The 26,456-nt window shown below is 39.2% G+C and overlaps 1 protein-coding gene across 1 annotated transcript in view; it reads right to left on the reverse strand.

Moving 5' to 3' along the window:
* Nucleotides 1–315: 315 nt before the first annotated feature.
* Nucleotides 316–26,456, reverse strand: part of NAGPA (N-acetylglucosamine-1-phosphodiester alpha-N-acetylglucosaminidase) — a 39,717-nt gene continuing 13,576 nt past the window's right edge. Inside the window, exons 4-11 of the mRNA XM_073616653.1 lie at nt 26,018–26,126; nt 24,144–24,272; nt 16,045–16,250; nt 11,592–11,639; nt 10,787–10,915; nt 5,483–5,614; nt 5,283–5,361; nt 316–3,740 (exon numbers count right to left, since the gene is read on the reverse strand). Coding sequence (XP_073472754.1) covers nt 3,509–3,740; nt 5,283–5,361; nt 5,483–5,614; nt 10,787–10,915; nt 11,592–11,639; nt 16,045–16,250; nt 24,144–24,272; nt 26,018–26,126 — 1,064 coding nt within the window. The 3' untranslated portion in view covers nt 316–3,508. The remainder of the gene's footprint in view (nt 3,741–5,282; nt 5,362–5,482; nt 5,615–10,786; nt 10,916–11,591; nt 11,640–16,044; nt 16,251–24,143; nt 24,273–26,017; nt 26,127–26,456) is intronic.

A 26,456-nucleotide genomic window follows, 5' to 3' on the forward strand; every position in this document is an offset into this window, starting at 1 on the left:
CTTTGTTTGTTTACTTTCTCACAGTGAGGGGTCAGCTTTCTTGTAGAAGTGATTTAGACAGCTGTAAGCTGCTGGATCACTTCCACATGTACTCTGAGGTTAAAGAAATCCAGCCAACTGCACTATGCTATCACATAAAGGGGTTATCAGTCCCCTTGAGTTAATAACTTAGGAAAAAAAAATTAAATGAAAAAAAGTGTAATAAAAAAAAAATATATATATATATATATATATATATATATATATATATATATATATATATATATATATATATATATATATATATATATATATATATATATATATATCACACACACACACATAACATTTTTCAAAGCCCCACCACCTCACCCATGTAAGAAAACAAAAATTGACACACATATTGGATATTGTATTAGAATATATTTTAGAACCAACTCTAAATTAATGAGCTGTAAAAGCTTTTAAAGTGTCGCTTATGGACAATTGCAGATACAGTACGGTATGCACAATTTTAAGGCTTGACGTGCTTGGTATCTATTTACGCAACACAACTTCAACTTTTATATTATACAAAAAAATGGGATATTAAAGTGGGAGTAAACTCCCATGCATGAGTTTTACCTATAGGTAAGCCTATAATAAGGCTTACCTATAGATACTGTAAATAGGACATATTTATTGTAGATGCAGCCGGTGACATCACCGATGCATGCGCTCTGAAGGAACGGCATTCCTGTGCCGTTAATGGCAGCTCCTGCGCATGAGTGATGTCATTGTGGCTCCAGCCACTCACACAGCCAGAGTCCGCAAACCCTGAAGGAAGACAAGGTGAAGATGGAAGTGCCTTCAGCAGTGAAAGCGCGACGCTGGAGGGCTTCGTTCTAAGGTAGGTTTCACATAATGTACATACTAGCACTTTATGACATTGCCTTGCAGGTTTTAAAAATAAAAAATAAAAAAAGCCAGCTGATTACTACAGTTTTAAATTGAGTGTGTGCACTAAAATTACAATGAGCATATTTTTCACTGAAAAATATCAGTTGCGCTAATATTGTGAGCAAAAAAATGTAACTGCCCCTTTTATTCCCCACAAACATTACGTTTTCTAAAAGGGGATACCCCTTTTAGAAAACATGTACTGTTTGTGGAGATTCAAGTAATATTCAGTTCTAAAATGTGTATTTAACACATGCGCAAGGATAAAAAAAAAAAATAATAATAATAAAATAAAATACAGGGTTTGGACAAATATAAGGGAAACACTACATGATTTGGGAGGCGTGAAAGTGACGACGTTTTGCGTGGAAGGAAGTGATGTAACATTTTTTTGTTTCTGCTGTGTGATAAGACACCTTGCTAACAGGTGGGAAGCCTCACTTTCGTCATTCACTGCATGCCCTGCTAGTAATAAGGAGACATGTCAGAGCTTACTGAGTTTCAAAAGAAGGCAAATTGTTGGTGCCCGCTTAGCTGGTGCCTCTGTGACAGAAGCTGTCAATTTATTTGCGGTGTCGCGAGATACAGTCAAAGGTTATGATGGCATATACAGTTTCCAGGAGAACGTCGTCTGATAAGCATAAGTGCAGTAGACATGGTCAACTGACCGAAAGGGACAAAAAGAACATTGCGCAAGACTGTGACCCATATTTTTGCATAGAGTGGTAACAGATTCCACTATCCACCAACCAAACTTGTATTTGCCAATTCCTTGGAGAATTCAGGCCGTGTTGGATGCCAAAGGTGGTCCAACACCGTGTTTGGTAACAATTTTGTTCTTTTACCATACTTGTTTCCATAATTTTATCCAATCCCTGTAACTGTTCTGTTTTATTATATACTGACAAATGCACTATAATGTAAGGGAAAATTAATTATTTTAATATTTAAAACTGCTGTCAGTTTTTTTGCTAATCTGTGCCCCAGGAAGTTTTTACTTTCTGAGCGGTAGAGCGTGTGAGGGAAATCCCCTCTTAGAAAGTTGTTACAAGTACAAGATTCATTGCAAGATGCTCCCTCCATTCCTGTTCTTGTGGCAACTCAAACATTTTGATTTTCCCTCACTTTCATTCCAGGTGACACTGGTGGTCAGGAAAATTAGATCTACAACACGGGCACAGAGAGCAATAAAAACCAGACAGGAGCTCACTTACAAATCTTAAAAAAAGGTTTTGCCTTTAGTTATACTTTAATTAAAAAAAATACACCACCTGCTTGCTTCATCTAATAAACACGAGTAATATTTCATGCTTACTTAATTATAGAGAAAAAATACTTTACATTTTAGGCTACGTTTCCACTAGTGCGACTTGTCAAGCGACTTGGGCCTACAAAGTCACATGACAAGTCGTACCCCATGATTTCCAATGACTACCGTTCATAGCTGTGTGACTTCAAGTCGCAGCTACTTCAAAGTAGTCCCTGCACTACTTTGGTCCCACTTTGATGTGACGTGAGGCCCATAGACCTCAAGAATACACAGGCATTGCTTCAAGTCACGGCAAAAAAAAAATAAAAAAATTTAAATTGCGCGACTTTCAGGTCGCAATAATGGAAACCTAGGCTTATAGTGTAGCCCTCAACATAAAGAATATGAATAACCAAAAAAACAAAACAAAAAAAACCCAACAAATTATGCATGCCCTTTAAGTTTAAATTTGATTTCTAGTTGCAAAATGTTTTCTTCCTGACTTTATCATTACCCATGCCCACATAGTTACTTGGCAATATTTGAAATAGGCAGTTTAGATAATATGTATATATAAAAACGAGGATCTTTACAGTTAAAATATAAATCCTTATCGGCTTCTGTACTTAACATAAAGGTCCCCTTCACATTGCCAATTACATGGTCCTTCCTTCCAGGGCCATGTTTTGCAGGCACAGAGATGCACAAGGTGTTGCATGCATCCCCATGCCAGCAGTCCCATGGAGTTCTATAGCACAGCCACTGTGTTCAAATATGACATTTGTGTGGGTGTGAGTGCGTGTCCCCGAATTACCTGCAGTTTGGGGCGGTGCACCTGCACAAATGTCATACTGAGGCACAATGGCTGTGTCCATGCAGCTGAGTATCCCCATAGACATCTATGAGACTGCCAGCAAGGGGGTGCTTGCAAAACCTGTGCTAGCAAAACACAACCCTGCACAGGGCACACAAGTAATCAGCCATGTGAATGAGGACAAACATTTGCACATGCCCTCCACTGACTATAAAACAAAAAATATATTGGCACTTAAATAGTGGAGGACAAGTTCAAACAGAACCTTTTAAGACATAAATCCAGTGTCATGGAAATGCAGCCATATAATAAAATAAATGTATACCTTCATCAAATTTTATCAGGATCAAAACAGTGTCCTGAGTACTGTACTATTATCATCAGTGATCTGATGGTATACTCATTCATTATCTTCAAGCTTTAAAACCCCAGTACGAGGTCAGGATGAATGTAAGGCACAAGGTTTCTGCATGTCACAGATTGCATAGGTAGATGCTGAACCATCTGCTTCATATTTGTCCTAGCCTTCAATTTCCACTTTTGAGAGGTGAGGTTTCCACATCTGTATCAGAGTTGTACAAATCACAGGCCTTATACATATCTGGAACATCCACATTCCCCTTAATTTCTCGCAGCTGCTGGTAGGAATAGGTCCAATCTGTACGTTTTTCTTTACATGTCCATACGTGCTTGATATTAAATACAGCACTGATCACAAGAAGCAAAGCAAGAGTACAGGTTACTATTGCCCATGTTTGTCTGCAAAGGAGAAGAGGGTGGGTTAAACAGTATACTACTATAGTATCAGGGTTAAAGCGGTTCTCCAGTCAAATCTTGGGTATCGGCTGACTTTTAATAAATCGGACACTTACCTGTCCACGGATCCAGTGCTGTCCTCACCTAGGCTAATTTTTCACTAGCCTTCGGGTTCACAGCATCTTAAAAGTGGGCAACTGGCTGTGACAGCTTGTGGCTTCAGAGCCGGCTGCCAACAGCGCTGTGCTTTGTGAATGGTCCCGCAGTCTTCGGAGACCTGTGATGTGTCCCAGAAGACTGCGGGAAGGGAGGAGAACTGCTCAAATTGCCTAGGCAATCCAAGTGGAAGTGAGAGTGGGTACCTGTCAAAACCAGGTAGCCATCCCCCCTCCCCCACAAAGATTCTGTGCCAAATTATGCAAAGGAGGGGGGGGGGGGGGGAGGACTTAAAGCGGAACTTCCCCTTTTGTGTGAAGCTCCACTTTTACAACTAATACTTTTATTTACTGAAATATACAGGATTATAATTATTGTGCGACTGGTTAAATACATGTAAAACACAGACTAAATCGAATCAAAAGCAAAAGTAGTGTGAATTATATGTCAGTAACAGGATAGTTTGCAAAATCTGGCTACTGATAAAATGGTCAAATGCAGAGAAGCAGTATGGGTGCCAGGATCTTAAGCTCACAACACACATTACAATCTGATTGTACAATTTCTGTTAGATCTACCAACAACTAGGTAGTTCAATAGCCTGCTTGACTGAATACAGCTTGATTGGCTAGTTTAGCTAGGTCCTCATATTACATTCATTTTTTTAAATCTAAAGTTGATTGTACAGTCTGATTGTAACATGTATTGTGACCCTTAGAGTTGTTTAAAGTAGAAGTCCACCCTAACACTAATATCGCTGCATCTACAGACATCCACGATCTAACACTAACCTATCTAGCCCTGTAAAGAAGAAACCAGTATACATATCTTTTCGGAAGCTGATCTCACACTGAGCTGTCAGCTGCAGCTTCGCTGTAGAGGCGGGTGTAGAGGAGGCATTCAACAATGGAAGCCCCATAGTAACTCTATGGGTGACGTCACTCCCTATTCATTTCACAGCCATTGTCAGCTGTGTCCTCTGCAAAGCTTCCCCCACTGGAGACCAGAGTGGCTTAAAAAAAAAGTATGTATACAGATTTCTTTTGTACAGGGCTAAATAGGTTAGTGTTAGAATGTGGATGTCTGTAGATGCAGGGATTTTAGTGTTAGGGTGGACTTCTACTTTAATTTTACTGCAGAGGATCTCCACACATTAGACAGGTTGCCATGCCATGCCATGCCATGCCATGGGTGTCTACACACTCTGCAGCGTTTGTGCTGGGAACAGAAATGACACAGGGCCAATTTCCCAGCACTAATTATTTAAAAGTACACTTCAGTAAAACAAGAACATTTTGTGCTCTTGCAGACATATGTCCACGATTTTACAGGCTATACAGGAGAAGGGTGTTTTTGCGGGGAAAAAAAAAAGGGACACACAAAACTTACTCAGTGAAATATATTATTTTGGCATCAGAAGGCACTTCTTTCCACCAAGAAGCATACAGTGATTCCGTACAATGACCAACTGAAATATAAGAATGTGAATTCAAATTAAACACACAGGAGTCCTTGCTGCAATCACACCAAATGTAAATCATCTTAATTTTCCTGTTTTTTTTTTTTTTTTTCAACAAGTAAAAGCATACCTTTCATAAGTAGTTCTTTCGGTACAGGCCCATCAGCAATATTGCAGCTTCCAGTAACATGGTCACAGTAACACTGCTTTTGGCAATGGCAAACTTCTTGGCACTGTAAACCATAAAAACCAAAAGGGCACACTGCAAATAATAAATAAAACAAAACATTACATTGTTAGGCAGTATAAATATACAAATAAAACATAAATCAACCATACATATATTTCAGCCTTCTCTACTTATTTATACAGTGTAGTTTTATTTTAAATTATTAGTGCAAAATGAAAGTTTACATATAAATATTTTCACCTAAGATTCAAACACTTTTGGATGGATTTATATGGGCTTTTAGTTGAAAAGATTATATATATATATATATTATATATATATATATATATATATATATATATATATATATATATATATATATATATATATATATATATATATATATATATATATATATATATATATATATATATATATATTTTTTAATTACACTTTTTCATTTAATTTTTTTTTTTCCTAAGTTATTAACTCAAGGGGACTGATAACCCCTTTATGTGATAGCATAGTGCAGTTGGCTGGATTTCTTTAATCTCAGAGTACATGTGGAAGTGATCCAGCAGCTTACAGCTGTCTAAATCACTTCTACAAGAAAGCTGACCCCTCACTGTGAGAAAGTAAACAAACAAAGTTTACATGCCACTACTGCTGCTGGCGTACATTGATCCATACATAGATGGATCGAAATTCAGCTGTTTCAGCAGGAACTGGCCAAATTTGTTTTTTCTATGGGCAGGCTGGTTGTACAGAAACAAAAGAACAAAAAAGCAGCGCAGGTTTCAATGTTCACAGTATATCTCAATGTACAACAACAAAATGTCCTTTTGAGCAATCAAAAGCTCTTTGTGAGATGCATGCAGTCTATGGGAAGGGCAGCCTTTTGAAGGGAGGTGAAGCCGCTCCAGATATGCAAAAGAAGAGAAAACAGCAAAGGCGCCTCTTAGTAAAACTGTATATTTAATGACATAATTCCATTAAAAGCACTCACATGTAAAACTCTGTTAGTCCGGCATGGGAAGTCTCAGTAAAGGCATAAAGGATTGCGTCCTCTAATGTCAAACAGCCATATTCCTCTCCTGCTGCCGGCTGGTGTGTACGACGTAAGCTTCCGGGATTCAACGGAAATCCAGAATGAGGCTTGGACATCCACCGAGCAATCGATTGGAGGGCTGGGACGCTGGAATGTAAATCCGAAGGTATGTGCTGTACTGTCGTTAAGCGACGCGTTTCAGAGCATGCGCATTGAAGCGTGCTCCTTTCTCAAGCTAGGGAGATTACATTTCATTGCAGCCTATTTAAGTGCTCTCCTGGCACCGCCGCCTAATGGATACAATTATAATTACTCTCATTTCCCCTGTAATTATAATTGTATCCATTAGGTGGCGGTGCCAGGAGAGCACTTAAATAGGCTGCAATGAAATGTAATCTCCCTAGCTTGAGAAAGGAGCGCGCTTCAATGCGCATGCTCTGAAACGCGTCGCTTAACGACAGTACAGCACATACCTTTGGATTTGCGTTCCAGTGTCCCAGCCCTCCAATCGATTGCTCGGCGGATGTCCAAGCCTCGTTCTGGATTTCCATTGAATCCCGGAAGCTTACGTCGTACACACCAGCCGGCAGCAGGAGAGGAATATGGCTGTTTGACATTAGAGGACGCAATCCTGTATGCCTTTACTGAGACTTCCCATGCCGGACTAACAAAGTTTTACATGTGAGTGCTTTTAATGGAATTATGTCATTAAATATACAGTTTTACTAAGAGGCGCCTTTGCTGTTTTCTCTTCTTTTGGTTGTACAGAAGTCAATTTCTCAATCAACTTCTGTACAAGCATCTGGTTGGAAAGTTTTTTGCTCAGTCAGTGCCGCCAGCTTTAGGAGAGAGAGATTCCCCATCCACCTCGAATGTGTGTATGGAGGAATCGTTTCAATTTAGTGAATAAAATGGCGATTGTTGCAATATTTTATGTCACACGGTATTTGTGCAGCGGTGCAACTGTTTGGGAAAAGGGACACTTTCATGGATTTTAAAATTAGCCCAATTTTTCAGTAAAGTTAGCCCAATTTTTCCGTATAATGTGAAAGATGATGTTACCCCGAGTAAATTGATACCAAACATGTCACGCTTTATAATTGCATGCACTCGTGGAATGGCGACAAACTATGGTACCTAAAAATCTCCATAGGCGACGCTTTAAATTTTTTTTACGGTTACCAGGTTACAGTTACGTATGCGTTTTTTTGCTGCGTTTTCTTTGCTGCGCGAGCTTGCGGGGACGGGGGCGCTTTAAAAATTTGATCACTTTTATTGCTGTCACAAAGAATGTAAACATCCCTTGTGACAGTAATAGGTGGTGACAGGTACTCTTTATGGAGGGATCAGGGGTCTAAAAGACCTCCAATCCCTCCTTTGCACTTCAAAGTATTTAGATCGCAGAAAACAGCGATTCTGAATTCTATATATATTTTTTAAATCCGGCACCATTGGCAGCCGAGTAAACCGGAAGTGACGTCGCTTCACGTTTAAATTCAGGAGACTGGAACGAAGCCGGTAAGAGCGGCAGGAGAGGGGGGATGTTCCGCATCGGCTGTTATCCCTGGAAAGAATGACCCACAATCACCCACTCTAAAAAAACGGTACCAGAATGAAGCCTGCAGCTGCAGGCATCATCCTGGTATAACCCCCAAAAGCCGAGGCCACAAATATGCGTACGCTCCGCACGAAGAGGAGAGAGATATATATATAGATATAGATATATATATATATACACACACACACACACACACACACACACACACACACACACACACACACACATATACACTTGTGTGAAAAAGTATTTGCCCCCTTCCTGATTTTTTATTTTTTTTAAATATTTCTCATAGAAGGGCACGTACAGGCAGAATCACATACCTGCAAGTTGCCCTTTAAGAGGTGGCTTGCGGGCGCTCGCGCCTGCGAGATCTCCGCGAGCATGGTCGCGGGTCCCGCGGACTCGGTGTCCGCGGGGATACCCGCAATTGTCTCACTAATGCTAATGTAAACAAGCATTTCCCCGTTCTGCCTAATGACACTGTCACTGATCACAGGTCCCTGTAATCGGGAGCAGTGATCAGTGTCGTGTCACACACAGCCCCTCCCCCCCACAGTTAGAATCACTCCCTAGGACACACTTAACCCCTACAGCGCCACCTAGTGGTTAACCCCTTCACTGACAATCACATTTACACAGTAATCAAAGCATTTTTAATTGCACTGATTGCTGTATAGATGTGAATGGTCCCAAAATTGCGCCAAAAGTGTTCGAACTGTCCGCCATAATGTCGCAGTCACGATAAAAAAAAAAAAATAATAGCTGATCGCCTCCATTACTAATAATTAAAAAAAATGTGCAAACACTATAACTTTTGCGCAACCAATCAATAAACGCTTATAGCGATTTTTTTTACCAAAAATATGTAGAAGAATACTTATCAGCCTAGACGGAGGAAAAAAATGTTTTTTTATATATTTTTGGGGGATATTTATTATAGCAAAAAGTAGAAAATAATGCGTTTTTCAAAATTGTTGCTATTTTTTTGTTTATAGCGCAAAAAATAAAAACCGCAGAAGTGATCAAATACCACCAAAAGAAAGCTCTATTTGTGGGGAAAAAAAAAGGTATCAATTCTGTTTGGGAGCCACGTTGCACGATCGCGCAATTGTCAGTTAAAGCGACACAGTGCCGAATCGTAAAAAGTGCTCTGGTCTTTGGCCAGCCCAATGGTCTGGGGCTTAAGTGGTTAAAATGATTATTTAATTTATTAAGGGGAAACAAGCTATTCAAATCTGCCTGGCCCTATGTGAAAAAGTAATTGTCCGCTCCCATGCTGAATCATGAATGAACTGTGATTAACCACAATTTTTAGGAAAACTGAGTTAAATTTCACTTGCCACACCCAGGCCTGATTACTGCCAGACCTGTTGAATCAAGAAATCACATAAATAGAAGCTGTCTGACAAAGTGAAGCACACTAACAGATCACAAAAAGCCACACATCATGCCACAATCTAAAAAAATTCAAGAACAGATTAGAAACAAAGTAATGTACATGTATCGGTCTAGGAAGGGTTTCAAAGCCATTTCTAAGGCTTAGGAACTACAGTAAACCATGGGGAGAGCCATTGTCCACAAATGGAGATAACTTGGATCAGTGTTGAACCTTACCAGGAGTGGCTGGCCTACAAAATTTACTCCAAGAGCATGACGTCCAGGAGGTCATAAAAGAACCCAGAACAACATCTAAAAAGAACTGCAGGCCTCACTTGCCTCAGGTAAGATCAGTGTTCATGATTCAACAATAAGAAAGAGACTGGACAAAAATGGCATCCGAGTTCCAAGGCCAAAGCCACTGCTGACCAAAAAAGAACACAAAAGCTCATCTCACATTTAACAAAAACATCTTGATTATCCCCAAGCCTTTTAGGCAAATATTCTGTGGACTGATGAGACAAAAATTTAACTTTTTGGAAGTTGTGCATCCTGTTACATCTGGCATAAAACTAAATACAGCATTTCATAACAAGAACATCATGCCAACAGTCAGACATGGTGGTAGTAGCGTGATGGTCTGGGGCTGCTTTGCAGCTTCAAGACCTGGATGACTTACCATAATTGATGGAACCATGAATTCTGAGCTCTAAAAGAAAATCCTAAAGGAGAACAGTTTGTGACCTCAAGCTCAAGTGCACTTGGGTTATGCAGCAGGACAATGATCCGAAACACAACAGCAAGTCCACCTCCAAATGGTTCAAACAAAGCAAAATTTAGGTTTTCGTGTGGCCTAGTCAAAGCCTGGACTTAAATCCAATTGAGATGCGGTATCATGACCTTACCCAGGCCGTTCATGCTGGAAAACCCTCCAATATGGCTGAATTAAAACAATTCTGCAAAGAAGAGTGGGCCAAAATTGCTCCAGAGCAATGTGAAAGACTCATTGCCAGTTATCGCAAACGCTTGATTGCAGCTGTTGCCGCCAAGAGTGGCACAACCAGTTATTAGGTTTAGGGGGCAATTACTTTTTCAGATAAAGCCAGGCAGGTAATAAAATTTGTTTGATGATCTGAGTCATTTAAGTGTGACAAATATGCAAAAAAAAAAATTTAAATCAGAAAGGAGGCAAATACTTTTTCACACAACTGTATATACATACATACATATTTACACAAGCAATGTGAATGATAAACTATAAATCTTGATCAATCAATACCTTCTTCACAGTAGGGCCCAAGAAATCCAGCTGGACACGTACAGTTCCCATAAATGTGGTCACATGTCCCATTGTTCTGACACAGACACTTGCTGGCACATCCATCTCCATAGTAACTCTGAATGCACGCTAGACAAAAGAACATGGAATATGAACATTCATTCCTTCCACTTGGCAAATTATACTGTTGCGTGTTTATCTGGATGTCCACTACACTTTAATAATGCTCTATGCCATTGGTTTTGCTCTCACAATTTACAACATTTGTAATGGAACAAGGTTGTAAACTGATCATTTTTAGCTGATAGAAAAATAGCTGCAAACTCAAGGGCCGAAAATATGGAAACCTGAATGTTTGATGTGCTGAGTTTTTCCCCATGATCAGACATTTTCTGAATTTCCTGTTGTCCTTAAGGGCCTGTGCACACAGGGGTCTGTTTTTGAGCTGGTTCAGAAAAAAAGGGTAAGCAATGTTTGAGTTTGATCTTACAAGCAGTGTTCACCCATTTATAACGCAGCATTTACTTTGCTTGCATACTTTTGGTACATGCAGGATGTCTCATTTTGATAAATCTGAACTGTTGTTTTTTTCTCAAAGATGTATGTGCAGATTGAGAAAGGTTAATGGTGCCTGCGCTCTTAGCAGTTTCTTTTTTGTCTTCGATAATTGTTTATAACCATACAGGTTCACTTTCTCCACCTAGAAGAGCTCTTGGGAAGACACTGTGACCCCAAGGGAGCCTACACATACCACTGGTGTAAACCCTAAATGTTTACCATGTAATTAGGTAAGCATGAAAATTACCATCACTGCAGTTACTGCCTGTCCAGCCAGTGTCACATTCACATCCAACTGAAATTAAATAAAATAGAACATTTTAGAAATTGAACATTATAGTATATCATCTAAACAACATGCATTATACTGCATTAATATGCATAATATTTTCCTTCAAATAATTCTAAAAGCATAAGGGGTTTTTTTTTTACCATTTTTTTGCATTAAAGTAAAAAACCTTTCATGATCAGCTAACCCAAGCAATCCCTTAAATACTTACCTGGCTTCTCTTTCGTTCCAGCAATGTGCCATCAGCTGCGGCACTACTCTCTCTTCCAGTATTCATAGGGCACAGAGACAATCAAACTTTGTGAGGAGAGAATGGTTGGCGAGACCAAGCCGCGCGGAGTGTGTCAATGGAAACACACAGCCCAGCTCATGAGCATGTCCACACGAATGCCCCCATTACAAGCGGCTTGCTATGGGGGCACTCGGAGAAGAAGAGGTCAGCACCAGCAGGGGACCCTGGAGAGGGAGGCAGGCAAGTAGAACATGTTTATTATTTTAAGATTACAATATATATATATATATACTAGAGGTCGACCGATATGGGTTTTTCTCTGGCCGATGCCGATGCCGTTATTTAGAAATCGCGGTGGCCGATGGCCGATATGTGATGCCGATTTTTTTGGGCCGATATATTTGGCCGATTTTTTTTTTCCTTTCTTTTTTCCCTTCATCTCATAAAATCTAACAGTTAGACCCCTTTCACACTGGGGCGTTTTTCAGGCGCTTTTGGGCTAAAAATAGCACCTGTAAACTGCCTGTAAAACGGCTCCCCTGCAGTCTCAGTGTGATATCCCGAGTGCTTTCACACTGAGGCGATGCGCTGGCAGGATGTAAAAAAAAGTCCTGCAAACAGCATCTTTGGAGCGGTGTATACTGCTGCTCCACCACTCCTGCCCATTGAAATGAATGCGCACCGCTGCCGAAGCGCCTGCAAAGCGTTTTGGCAGCGGCGCTTCAGGGGCGCATTTAACCTCTTCCTCGGCCGCTAGCTGGGTTATAAGCGCCCCGCTAGCAGCCGAATAGCGCCTCTAAAATGACGGTAAAGCGCCGCTAAAACTAGCAGCGTTTTACCATCAACGCCTGCCCGCTCCAGTGTGAAAGCAGCCTTAAGTAATACAGAAATTTTTTTTCATTTAAACATTAAACAAAACAAACCTTCAATCAGTTCACTTGTATGTATAATTTAGAAAAAAAACCTTAAAAAAAAAAAAAAACTATCTTAAATAATAAATACACAAAAACAGGTAATCAAAACTTTTGGACGAAAAAAAATGGGCTAACTTTACTGCTTATTTTTTTTTTTTTCAATTCATTACTGTATTTTTTTTTTTTAAATTGCGTTTGAAAGACCGCTGCGCAAATACCGTGTGACATAAAATATTGCAACAATCACCATTTTATTCCCTAGGGTCTCTGCTAAAAAAATATATATAATGTTTGGGGGTTCTAAGTGATTTTCTAGCAGAAAATACAGGATTTTTACTTGTAAGCAACAAGTGTCAGAAAAGATTTAGTCTTTAAATGGTTAAACTGAAAACTTCTACAGGCGGAGTTCAGTCTATTGATAAAAAGAACCTGAAAGAGATACAAATGTATCTTCTTATCAGACTTGGCAGGCTGCCCAGAGGAGGGGAGAATCCTCTCCACAGATAACTTAAGGAAACTTGCATTAACTTCTATTACAGAAGTCATTTGCAAGTCACGGCTGAAGTTATAATCGGCCTTTTTTATCAGCACAATCGGCCGATGCCGATTAAGTAAAAAACGCCAAATATCGGCCGATATATCGGCCGGCCGATATATCGGTCGACCTCTAATATATACACACACACACACACACACACACACACATATATATATACATACTGCCCACATCTGATTCCTATATATACACATATCTCTCCCTATAATAATAAATATATATATATATAAATAAGTAAGATGTGGGCAATAATATATATATATATATATATATATATATATATATATATATATATATATAAAAAAGAGCAAATAAAGCCCAGCGCTCGGGGTATTATAAAAATAAACTGCAACTGTCATAAATGAATAAAACTGAGTAGTTTAATACAACCAAAAATAGTTATAAAATATCAATAATAATTGGTGAATTGTAACCCAAGTTGTAAAAACAAGAACCAATATTACAATTGAACCCACAATAACACAATGTTGTAATGTTAAATTGCACTAAATATCAGCATCTGAACATGCACTTAAAATAAAAGACAGTCAGCCTTTAAACAACAGGGAACCAGCACGGGAGATCCATCCAAAGCATGCCCCAACAAAAGGCAATGGGTAAGCTGGTGGGAGCCGAACAAGGTGCTCAAAAAAAGGGTTAAGAAAACTCACACCTTCCTCGCTGGATGTGGGGTCTGGCGCCGTGCAGAGCGGCTCACCGGCTCCAACGAACAGTGTACTGGCCGTGGCGTGGACAGAGGCAATGCTCCGCCGTGAGGAGCGGAGCCTCACCGAGGATGGATGATGACTTCAGCACAGGGGAACCGCCGGAGTGTCAGCTGGTAGAAGCAGACCGCTGGCTCTCCAGACTGTGTCTCCTTGTGTCTCCTCACGGCAGAGCATCGGCTCTGTCCACGCCACAGCCAGTACACTGTTCGTTGGAGCCAGTGAGCCGCTCTGCACGGCGCCAGACCCCACATCCAGTGAGGAAGGTGTGAGTTTTCTTAACCCTTTTTTTGAGCACCTTGTTTGCTCTTTTATTATGATCTGTATCTACCAGCTACGGTTGGTCCAGCTGCATGGGTGTTCTTTTTACCTCCCTCCTCTCTTATTTATAAATCATGCTACAGATATATAAGATGTTACAATATATGGTGTAGTAAATACACATGTTGCACACCGCATTCCTTGTTGGAGCTCTCCAGGTAGTCTACTGTTGGCGCTGTAATAATATATATATATATATATATATATATATATATATATATATATATATATATATATATATATATATATATATATATATATATATATATATATATATATCCAACCTATGTGTGTGATTATATGTCAGTATTACATTGTATATCCCTGTATGTTGCGGTCGTTCGGGTGCCCCCTCCCCGCTGAGACCACCGCCTGTGGAAGGGAATTCCACATCCTTGCCACTCTTGCAGTAAAGAACCCTCTATGTAGTTTAAGGTTACACCTCCTTTCTTCTAATTTTAATAAGTGGCCACATGTCTTGTTAACCCCCCCCCCCCCGCAAAAATGTTTTATCCCTATTGTGGGGTCACCAGTAGAATTTCTAATATATAGCCAGCTTAAGCCTCCCTGTTGATCAATGAGACAACCAAACAAAAAAGACCAACAGAGAGGTTTAAAGGAGTTGTAAAGACAGAAGGTTTTTTATCTTAATGCGTTAAGATAAAAAAAAAAAACCTTCTATGTGTAGCTGCCTCCCCAGCACCCCCTAATTAGTTGCCTGAGCCCCATCTCTTTCCAGCGATGTCCACGATTGTCCAAGCCAACCCGGGACACTCCTCCTGATTGGCTAAGATACAAGAGCAGCCGTGGCGCCATTGACTCCCGTTGCTGTCAGTCAGCCAATCAGGTGAGAGAGGGGCGTGGCCAGGTCAGGGCTCCATGTCTAAATGGACACATGGAGCTCTGAGTGCCCCATAGGAAGCTTCTAGCTTTGGGGGCACTCAATAGGAGATAGGGGCCAGGAGCAGCAAAGAGGAACCCAAGAAGAGGAGGATCTGGGCTGCTCTGTGCAAAACCAACTGCACAGAGGAGCCAAGTATAACAAGTTATTTTATTTTTATTTTTTTTTAAAACAAGCCTTTAATTTAAGGAACAGGAAATGGCTAGGACGTGTGCAACTGTATGGGTAAAATGTAGATTTGCATATTAAGCGAGATATGTATCTCACTTAATATGTCCGATTCAGAAAAGCAAGGGGTCGGTAAATTACATATTTACTGGCCCCTTCCCCCAGTCTCCATCTTCCTATGTACCCGCAGCAGCTGGCGGTCACACAAGGGGGAATAATTTTTTATTTTTAAGAAATTTGCAAAGATTTCAAACAAAGCTCTTTGATGTTGTCATTATGGGGTAATGTTTGTAGAATTTTGAGGAAAATAATGAATTTAATCCATTTTGGAATAAGGCTGTAACATAACAAAATGTGGAAAAAGTGAAGCTCTGAATACCTACCGGATGCACTGTATTAGCCTTAAATTGGGCTTTAATTTACCTAGTAAGCATTCTACAGTTTAACTACACCCTCTTTCTCACAATGGTGTAAATGGATACACCATTGTAAAATAGATTTGAAATAAGACCCCTCCTACAACCACAAAAAAAAAATATATATATATATATATAAAATAATAATAATAATAATAATAATAATAGAATGACATACTCTGGGTGCATTTCCCATGACCACTACAGTTTGAAGAGCCACAGAGAAGGACATCACAGGAACTTCCAGTCCAGTAACCAGTACAATGACACGCTCCTGCAACACACTGTCCATGGCCTCCACAGTCAGGGGGATCACAGTACGGTTCATGGACACAGACAACAGTAGACACACTTCGTGGACATCGCCACATTGATTCATTCGGGCTATAAAGACAAGAATTAACACTGTGACAGGCTACAATTACTGTAAGTGATAAAAGGAACACATACACATATTCTTTAACTGCAATAGAAAAAAACATTAGGTTTCATGGAAACTAGCTTTTAAAAACGCTCCTAACAGCAGCTTTTGAGCATTTTTTTCCCCCCGCTTCTAGAAGAAAATAGTGTTATGTGTCCATGAACACTATTATTCTAAAAGCGTTTTTGAAGCTTCAGCTGCCAGGAGCAGAAAAAAAAAAAAAAAAAAAAGTTTTTTATTGCATTTTTTTGGAGCGATTTGCCTGCAGAAAAAAAAAACTGTGAACAATCCTAACGCTTGTTTCCAGTGGGTTCTTTTCTGTGTAGAGGAACTGCACAGGAAAAAAAAAAAAAAAAATGAGTCATTACAGGAAAAAAGGTAATAAACGCTAACGCTCCTAAACGTTTCTAAAAGAAGAACAAAAATGCTAATTATGGAGCGTTTTTTCATCCAGCATTTTTTTGGCATTTTTACTTAGCAGCCTACGTAGCTTTACAGCTACAGGATGGCTGCTCTGCGCAGAATCACACATATATACATGTTGAATCTGCATTTCTGGGTAAGGGGCACGCATGCCTGGCTGTGCTGTGATTCGTTACAGCACATGCCAATCACCAGGTCTCGGCCAGTGATCGACCACCCGGTGATTGGCTCAGAGTCTCACGGAACACAGCTCTGAGAGTATAAACCGCACAGAGCTGTGTTCAGTGACAGGGGATCTAGTTGGTTTTTCATTCCCTGCTAATCAGGGAACGAAAACAACTATATCCCCAGTAAAAGCAGCACACAGTACACTCAAACACTTGGTAGGCACACATTTAACCCCTTGATCACCCTAGATGTTAACCCCTTCCTGCCCAGTGTCATTAGTGCTGTGACAGTGCAAATTATTAGCACAAATCACTGTAATAAATGACAATGGTGTTGTCAGTGGCAGTTAGTTTCCACTCAGTGTCAGTGTTGGATTGGCCCCCGCATTACACATCGTTAGGCACACTTAACCCCTTGATTGGCCTAGATGTTAACCCTTACCCAGCCTGTGTCATTAGTACAGTGATAGTGTATAATATTATCACTGATAACTGTATTAGTGTCATTACTGATGTCAGTGGCAGTTAGTTTGTTCCCACTCAATGTTATATTGGCCGCCACACTATCACAGTCCCATTATAAGTCGCTGAGCACCGTCATTACTAGTTTTAACAAAAAATAAAAAATTCCAGTATATAGCACATAGTTTGTAGATGCTTTAAAGGGGTTGTAAAGCTTTGTGTTTTTTCGCCTTAATGGATCCTACGCATTAAGGTGAAAAAACACCTTGCACTCTCCGACCCCCCCAAGCCCCCGTTTTACTTATCTGAGCCCCGAATCTCCATGGGAGAGATTCCGCATTGCTTTCCCCCAGCTCCTGTGGGCTCTTCACTGGATGATTGATAGCAGCGCAGCCATTGGCTTCCGCTGCTGAAATCAATGACGCAGCGCGCCGGGGGCGGGGCCGACTGATACACTTGGCGGCTATGGCCACCGACTATCACACGGGAGCGCACCGGCAAGCTAACCCCCTTGGGAGAGCGCTTCTCAGAGGGGGGTTAGCTCTTGCGGGGAGGAGCCAAGACAGCCACCGAGGGACCCCAGAAGACGAGGATCGGGGCCACTCTGTGCAAAATGAACTGCACAGTGGAGATAAGTATGACATTTTTTTTTTTTTTTTTAAATAACAAACAACAAGCCTATACAACCCCTTTAACTTTCACACAAACCAATATACACTTTTTGGGATGATTTTATTTATTTATTTATTTATTTTACCAAAATCATGTAGCAGAAGACATTTTGGCGAAAATGTATTAGGAGATTTGATTTTTTTTTACTTTTTTTTATGGGATATGTTTTATAGCACAAAGTAAAAAAAAAATGTTTGTTTTTTTTCAAAATAGTTTTTCATTTTTCTTAAATAAAAAAAAATATAAAAACCCAGAGGTGATCAAATATCACCAAAAGAAAGATCTATTTGTGTGAGAAGAAAAAAAGATATAAATTTTGTTTGAGTACAGCATTGCATGACCGCGCAATTGTCAGTTAAAGTTGCGCAGTGCCGCACAAAAAGCGGCCTGGTCGTGAAGGAGTAAATCAAGTGGTTATAGTGTGCATGGAGCCTTTCAAACCCAGAGTTATGCAGCCAAAAAAATAAAAAATGAGAGAACAACGGTGTGTTGCAGCTTAGTGAAAATGTGCACAAAACACCTTTAAAACGATGCTATAAATTACACTAAAGCATATCCCTCTTAACTTGTGAAATTATTAAACAAAATACTTATAAATATACAGTGGCAATAAAAAGTCTACACACCCTTGTAAAAATGCCAGGTTTTTGAAAAAAAAAAAAAAAAAAATCAGACCAAGATAAATCACTTCTGATTTTTCTCACCTGTGATATGACCTATACTCTGAAATTCAGTTAAAAGCAAACTGAAATGGGGGGGTAAAAAATACAAAATTTACAATAATACATGGTTGCACAAACATGCACACCCTTAAAGCGGAGGTCCGGCAGTTTAAAAAAAAAAAAAAAAAGAGTCAGCAACTACAAACACTCTAGCTGCTGACTTTTAATAAGGGCACTTACCTGTCTAGTGAGCCCGCGAGGCTGATCCGTCCATCGGATCGGGTGCCGGCGCCGCCATCCTAACTAAGGGAAACGGCCAGTGGCCTTGCGGCTTCACTGCCCATTTCCTACTGAGCATGCGCGAGGCGCTTTGTGAATGGCCCTGTTTTCTGGGACACACACACACGTCCCAGAATACAACGGGCCAGCTCAACGAAGAGGAGGAAGTGACAGAACAGCGCCGCAGAATAGGAAGAGGCAGATTAGGAATGCTGCCTAGCAACAGGGGTTTCTGGTAAGTAAAAAAAAAAAAAACTTTAAAAAAAAAAAAAAAAAAAATTTATATATTTTTTGTAGAATTTTAATGCCATTTTTTATTTTAGGGTGGACCTCTGCTTTAATTACTTCAATAATGGGCACCTTCACCCCTTTCCTGCCCAGGCCAATTTTCCGCTGTCACATTTTGAATGAAAATTGCATGGTCATGCAATGCTGTATCCAAATGAAAATTTTATCATTTTCTTCACACAAATAGAGCTCTTTTATTGGTAATTAATCATCACTGGGTTTTTTGTGTTGCTAAACAAGTGAAAAAAAGACCGAACATTTTTTGGAAAAAAAAAAAAAACCCACCACACACACACACACACACACACACCACAGTTTTTTCCGTGTTTCTGCTTTAAACTTTTTCAAATAAGTAATTTTTCTTCTTCAGATGTGCACTGATGAGCACCGTTACCTGCCACTGACGAGGCGGCACTGATAACCGGCAAATGTGTTTACATGTGACCAGCTGTCCGATGCATGACCCCCACCGGGCACACACGTGGGAGGATATCCATAGACATCCTCCCAGAACTGGAGGCCCACGCCATCTTTCAGCTATAGCGTAGGTGGCAAGTGGGTAAACCAATACTTGTTGCAGCACATTTTGACTTTATGACAGCATTCAGTCTTTTGGGGTAGGAGTACATCAGCATGGCACATCTTCCTTTGGGAGTCTTTTACCCACTTGTCTTAAAAAAAAAAAAAAAAAAAAACGCTCCAAATCTGTCAGATTGTGAGGGAATCTTTTGCGCACAGACCTCTTCCAGTCACCCCACATATTTTCAATTGGATTCAGATCTGGGCTCTGGCTTGCCATTTCAAAATGTTAATCTTCTTTCAATGAGGCCATTCTTTTGTTGATATGGAGGTATGCTTTGGATCGTTGTTGTGCCGAGAGGTGAAATTCCTCTTAATCTTTTTAGCAGAAGCCTAAAGGTTCAGTGCCAAAATTGACTGATATTTGGAACTGTTCATAAGTCCCTCCACCCTGACTAAAACCCCAGATCCAGCTGAAGAAAAACTGCTTTAAAAACATAATGCTGACACCACCATGCTTCACTGTGGGTATGGCTTTTTTTGGTGATGTTCAGTGATGGTTTTATGGCAAACATAATTTTTAGAATTATTGCCAAAACATTAAATCTTGGTCACATCAGACCTGAACACATTTCCCACATGCTTTTGGCAGACTTGATGTAGGTATGTACCAGGCTTGGATGTTTTCAGGCTTCAGTCTTGACACCTTACCCCACAGCCCAGATATATGAAGAATACAGGAGATTGTTGTCACATGTGGTACACAATCAGTACCTGCCAGAAATCCCTGCAGCTCCTATAGGCTAGGTTCACACATATGCGAATTGGATGCGTTTTGCACCGCATCCAATTTGCATGACATGTGAAAGAACATGGCTTTCTATTGTGTTTGTTCACATATGTCCGATGAAGCCGGAGTGCAAACTGAAAAATAGTCCTGTCAGTTTTCTAAGAGGCATGGTCCGGCTCAGGTGCGAATTCAGGCCCATTGACTTCTATGGGAATGCTTCTGAATTGCATATGTCGTCATTCAGTTGTAAACAGGATAAAATCCTGATGCAAACCTGACCGGATACTGATCAAAAACTGACCTGAAACGCTAAACAACTACTTTGTCAATTAGCTGTGAAAACAGAGCTTCAATTCGTACCGCACATGTTTGAACCCAGCCTCAATGTTGCTGTATGTCTCTTGGCAGCCTTCCAGACCAGTTTTTTTTTTTAATCATTTTTGGAGGAATATCTAGTTCTTAGTAGGGTCACTGTTGTGCCATATTTTCTCCACTTGGTAATGACTGTCTTCACTGTGTCCCATGGTATATTTAATGCCTTGGAATTTTCTGTACCTTCTCATGACTGATACCTTCTAACAGAGAGATCCCTTTGATGCTTTGTAAGCTCTTTATGGATCATGGCTTTTGTTGTAAGAGGCAACTGAGTAAGGGCTGGTTCAACACCACAATTTCTGGGTTTTGGATGCATTTACATGCGTTTTTGATGCATTGTGGTCATCTAAATTCAGGACATGTGCATTTTCCAGTGTTCTATATGTGTTCCATGCAGCATGTTCTACCTTTGTTGACTGCACTGGAACACACTACACTGGTGTGAACTAGGGCTTCAGAATACATGGAAAACACTTTGCATGCGGTTTTTTTTTTTTTTTTTGTAGATCGCAAATGCACTGGAGTGCATTTGGTATGTACCGGTCTTAAATGTCAGAAAAATTCTACTAAAACAGCTGAACTTTATATAGGCTTAACCAGTCACTTTCATAAAAAAAAAAAAAAAAAAAAAAAATATTTTGTCTGTTCAACACTTTTATTTTCATCATTTATATTTATTTTTACATTTATATTTATTGATTTATAATTTCATTTAATGTAATTTTTTATTTTTAGTTTTGAACAAATAACCTAACACACATATATATATATTTAATATTTATATATATATTTTCTAATATATCTTAAACACAAAGATGTTCAATTATATATTCATATTTTGGGATCATTATTTTTGTCATATGGAGTATAGACCTGTTTTCACAATTGTATATATACACTTTATTTATTCTTCATTTTTCATTCATTATATGTTGCATGTATGTGCATAGTAGTTGTGTGGCTAGTCTAAATGTTATAGAATGACACTATTTGTTTCATTGTGATATATAGCACAGTGATATATTTTTACCATCTTTATAGATTGGATCTGCAACGATTTCTTATGTGCCTGCCTGTGTATTGAAAACAATTTCCACTTGCTGGACATATCATTATTTGGGTTATGTATCAGTGTGTTCACAGTTTTTTTCTCATTTTTGTGTTAGATACCAAATGGTCAGTTGTTTAGCGGTTTCGGCATTTACTGACGTTTATGGTTAAAGATACATTTCTATATGGGGCACCATGGGTACAACATTCAATATATTTTACATCTATTGCCTCTTGAATGTGGCTTATTACTTCGATCTAGCCTTTTTTCCTGCCTTTCCGCAGTGCCCCACCTTTTATAGCCAGTTTACATTCCGCACATACAACGGTTATCCTCATAAGAAACAATGTATCGCACTACTACATTTCCTGATATATTCTCATTTAACTTTCGAGCCTCACCATTCATGTTCATTTTCTACTTGTTGAATGGTTTGTTTGCAGAGAGACTGTCGTCCACTGCATGTCGTTTCACACTACAGCGCAGGGCACTTTATTTTAACCATTGATTGCTCCGGCACATCCATACACATGCCGATTTTCATTCCTATTACTTGACAGCTTTCTGCACACTTGGTTTGCAGTCGGATCGCTATCCACTGCTCATGATCTTGTGCTATATACAAGGCATTTCAGTCTTAAAAGTGATCGTTCTGACATGTTTTAACACACCCACACACATGCCGATTTTTACTCACGATCTGGCAGGACTATAACATTGTTTCTGCTTAGTTATTTTTGTATTTTACTTCCACCTATTTCTTCCGTTCACATCTCACACATCACTTTGTAACCTATATCATACATTATATATATATATATATATATATATATATATATATATATATATATATATATATATATATATATATATATATATATATATATATATATATATATATATATATATATATATATATATATATATAAAAGTTTAACCAAATAATTTTGTAGTCTATTACATTATATATTCCATGTTTTGATACTTAAACGGCATACATATAATTCTGATTCCACTTTACTATTTCAATTTTAATTCATCTTATTTTATTTTACCTCTTTAAATGCACTTTATTATATTGCATTATTTATTCGTGCATCTATTTGATTTTATTAGTAATGCACATACATTATCATGATGATGCATTGCATATATAAATTCATATTTCTATATTTTTACACTTTTGTCACATATACACAATTTTTTCACTCATTTGTTTTTTTTGCACTTTACTCCAACACAACCAAATCTTATCACATCTCCTTGCACATATGCATCTTGTGTTTTTTCGTTTTACACACACATATATCTATCTATCTATCTATCTATCTATATCTCTATCTATATCTATATATTTTCTTGTTTAAGCTATTCGTTGTCGTTTAGATGTTATATTCATAAGAGTCTTTCTTATTGGGTAGCACACTTATTTGACAGCAGATGCCAAGACCTTATATAATTGGCTTTCAGCTGATATCCATTAGATGTGTAACTATGTGGTCATGTGGCATCCCTTATAAAGATATATAAGATAGTCATTCCCAATATCTGTCAGCTATGAGTAAGCACACAAATTAGAGTGCGAAACGCGTCAGCTGTGTCTGTACCATCTGCCTGATTGTCCTGTATTTTTGATGATCCAAGTTTTACAATAAAGAAGATTTTTCAACTTTATCCGATGTGCGGCATCCAGATTCTCCTGCCTCACACTTTCACTGATGGTAGGTGTGTACTGACTACTATCCGTTTGAATGTGATTGATTAATTCTGAACACAGCCACCTCCCTAATTATAAGAGGGCGTGTACACCTATGCAACCACTTTATTTTATTTTTAATTGTCACTAAACAACAATTTCCATTTATTTTTAACTGAATTGCACAGAGTATAGATCACATTAACAAGGTGGAAAAAATTCAGGTCTGATGTTTTTACATCTCAAAACCTGGCATTTTTACTGGGGTGTGTAGACTTTCTCTTTCCACTGTAGAATTTGTTTAAATATTTTCATTTGCATGATTTATAGTATTGGTATAAGACTATGCTTCTGTTAATTTTTCAGCCCAACCCTGGCAACATCGATTCATTTCATATAGCCTGCATAGCACTTTTCATACATAAATACATCCCTTATTTTGATTAGAGAAAACTGAAATTTCAGTACATACCAGTGATCAGATGGATAACTGGCGAGAGTTTCATTAAGTACCAGAGTGGCTGATCCTCCTCCATCAAGGTTAATGGCATTGTAAACGTCTTGATCCTTTAAGAAATTGGCCATCTCCCACAAGTTTAGGCTGAAGATTCAAAAGAAAATAGGAGTTTTTTCTTTTTCCAACAAAAATGTTAACGTATACACAGTAAGTTGGAGATATTTCATGACATAATTCATAATCAAGTCACCCTCTTCTCTATACTTTTTAAATTATGTATATACTGGTTATTTTGGAATGACGATGTTAAACTGTATACAGTATTGATTAAACCCTACTCATCCAATCTAGTCACGCCCTGCCAATGCATGCCAGCGAGTTGCTGTTCCTGGTTGGCAGTGGCACCTATATGCAGGCTCGCCCAGCCTCTGCATCTTACTATGATGACATCTCAGAACAACCCACAGCAACAGCAGCTCATCCAGACAAGCAAACATGACTGATCCACTGAGTTAGCACTGCCCAGAGCCCTGGACCCATAAAGTGTAAGAGCTAAATAGGAGTCATGTGACCGCCTGAAATAAATTATTAAAAAGGTACTTATTTCATTATATGTTGGCTGATTTTACCATGGATTGCTGATTTATTGTGGGCCTTGCTAAAAGAGTTAGAGCCGGTTCAAACTGAGGCAGCACAACTTGCAGCGCGACTGCCTCAGGTGACCTGCACACGACAGCAGCGGCGACTTGCAAAATGACTTCTATATAGAAGTCAACGCAAGTCGTCTCAAGTCGCCCCCAAAGTAGTACAGGAACCTTTTTCTAAGTCGTATTAGAATGGTTCCATTGTACAGAACGGGACGCGACTTGTCAGGCGGCTAAGTCGCCTGACAAGTCGTCCCATTGTGAACCGGCTCTCAGGGAAGTGAAAGTTTATATATTAACAAAAATGTTTTTGTCTTTTTTTGTTTAGAACACCGACATTATCAGTTAGGAGTAAAATATGCAGCAAATCTATTTCTACAAAAAAGACACGAGAAGAATTGAAGAGACCAGCTTGAGACCTGTAGCACTGTTACCAATTCTGCTAAATACCAAACAGAAGGGATCTGTCAGGGTCTCGCAGTATCTCTGCTAATAGTTAGACATACCACGTGTAGAATAAGCTCTGATCTCCATGTGAAGGCAAGACTCCGATGTTACAGACCTGCTGATCTCATTCTTTTTTTTTTTTTTTTTTTTTTATGCATCTGAATTTTTAGCATGGTCTCACTTGAAGGAACAGACATTTTTGCCAAGCTGAATATTGCACTAGCTGTATTCTGTTTTTCTTCAAAGGCAAGTCTAGGCTGATTTTTTATTTATTTTTTTAAATTTAAAATTGCTTCTTTAAAATTTAACTAAACTCTCCCATATGAGTCTAAACAAGTCGCAAATCCATTTAGTATGTGATGCACAAGCCTTGTAAGGTAAACAGAAAGCTTCTTTTACTGTCCCTGTCTCTCCAAGACACTGCTTGTAGCAAGTAGTAGCTAGTAGCAGTGGTCAGGACTGGGTGTGGCAAGGTACTGAATGACAAGGTACAGGCTTGTGAATCAGCAGGCACAATGCTGATAGCCATGCCACCTGCAGTTTTTTTTTTTATCCCACTGTAATGCAATTAGGCACAGTCTACATAAGAGTGACAATTCTATTCTAATTTCAGGAGTAATGCAGTATTGTTGCCACCCCATCACAGGAAGCTGCATTAGGTATACTTTACTGGCAGGATTATAAGGTATTTATGGAATTTTCCAGGGGGACTGAAAGAAAAACTGTAACTGCAGATGCACCTATAATTAAGTGCTGCTGTGCATTTTTGTTTTAATAGGAGGCCATAGAGAGACTTACCCTCTCCCATCAGTCTGTCCATCTGCATGAAACAGAATAAGACGCCCCTTTTTATCATGCCCCAGTGCTGTTCTAGCCGATATCTTATTAATAAACGCATCAAAATGTCCTGGTGAACAAAAGAGAGTTAAAGTTTACTTAGAAGAAGAAAAAAAATACACTTTGCTACTTTCTACATCTTAAAAACTGCTGACATGTACCGGTAAGCTTTTTATGACAGAAGGGATTATTTATATGTCTCTTCTGTCATAAATACTTCTCCCTGCCTGTCATCATTTTTTTTCCAAGTGTATATTCCTGGGGCAAAGAGTGCATGTGCAGAAGTTATATCATCCTGGCCTGGCCAACCAAGATGGCCAAAGACTCTAAACCAGGAAAAAGACCAGGAATACATGGAAGCACTGACCATGGAGGGGAATGCAGATATCGCAGCACTGGA

This window comes from Aquarana catesbeiana, linkage group LG02 (assembly GCF_042186555.1).
Source record: "Aquarana catesbeiana isolate 2022-GZ linkage group LG02, ASM4218655v1, whole genome shotgun sequence".
Classification (NCBI taxonomy): domain Eukaryota; kingdom Metazoa; phylum Chordata; class Amphibia; order Anura; family Ranidae; genus Aquarana; species Aquarana catesbeiana.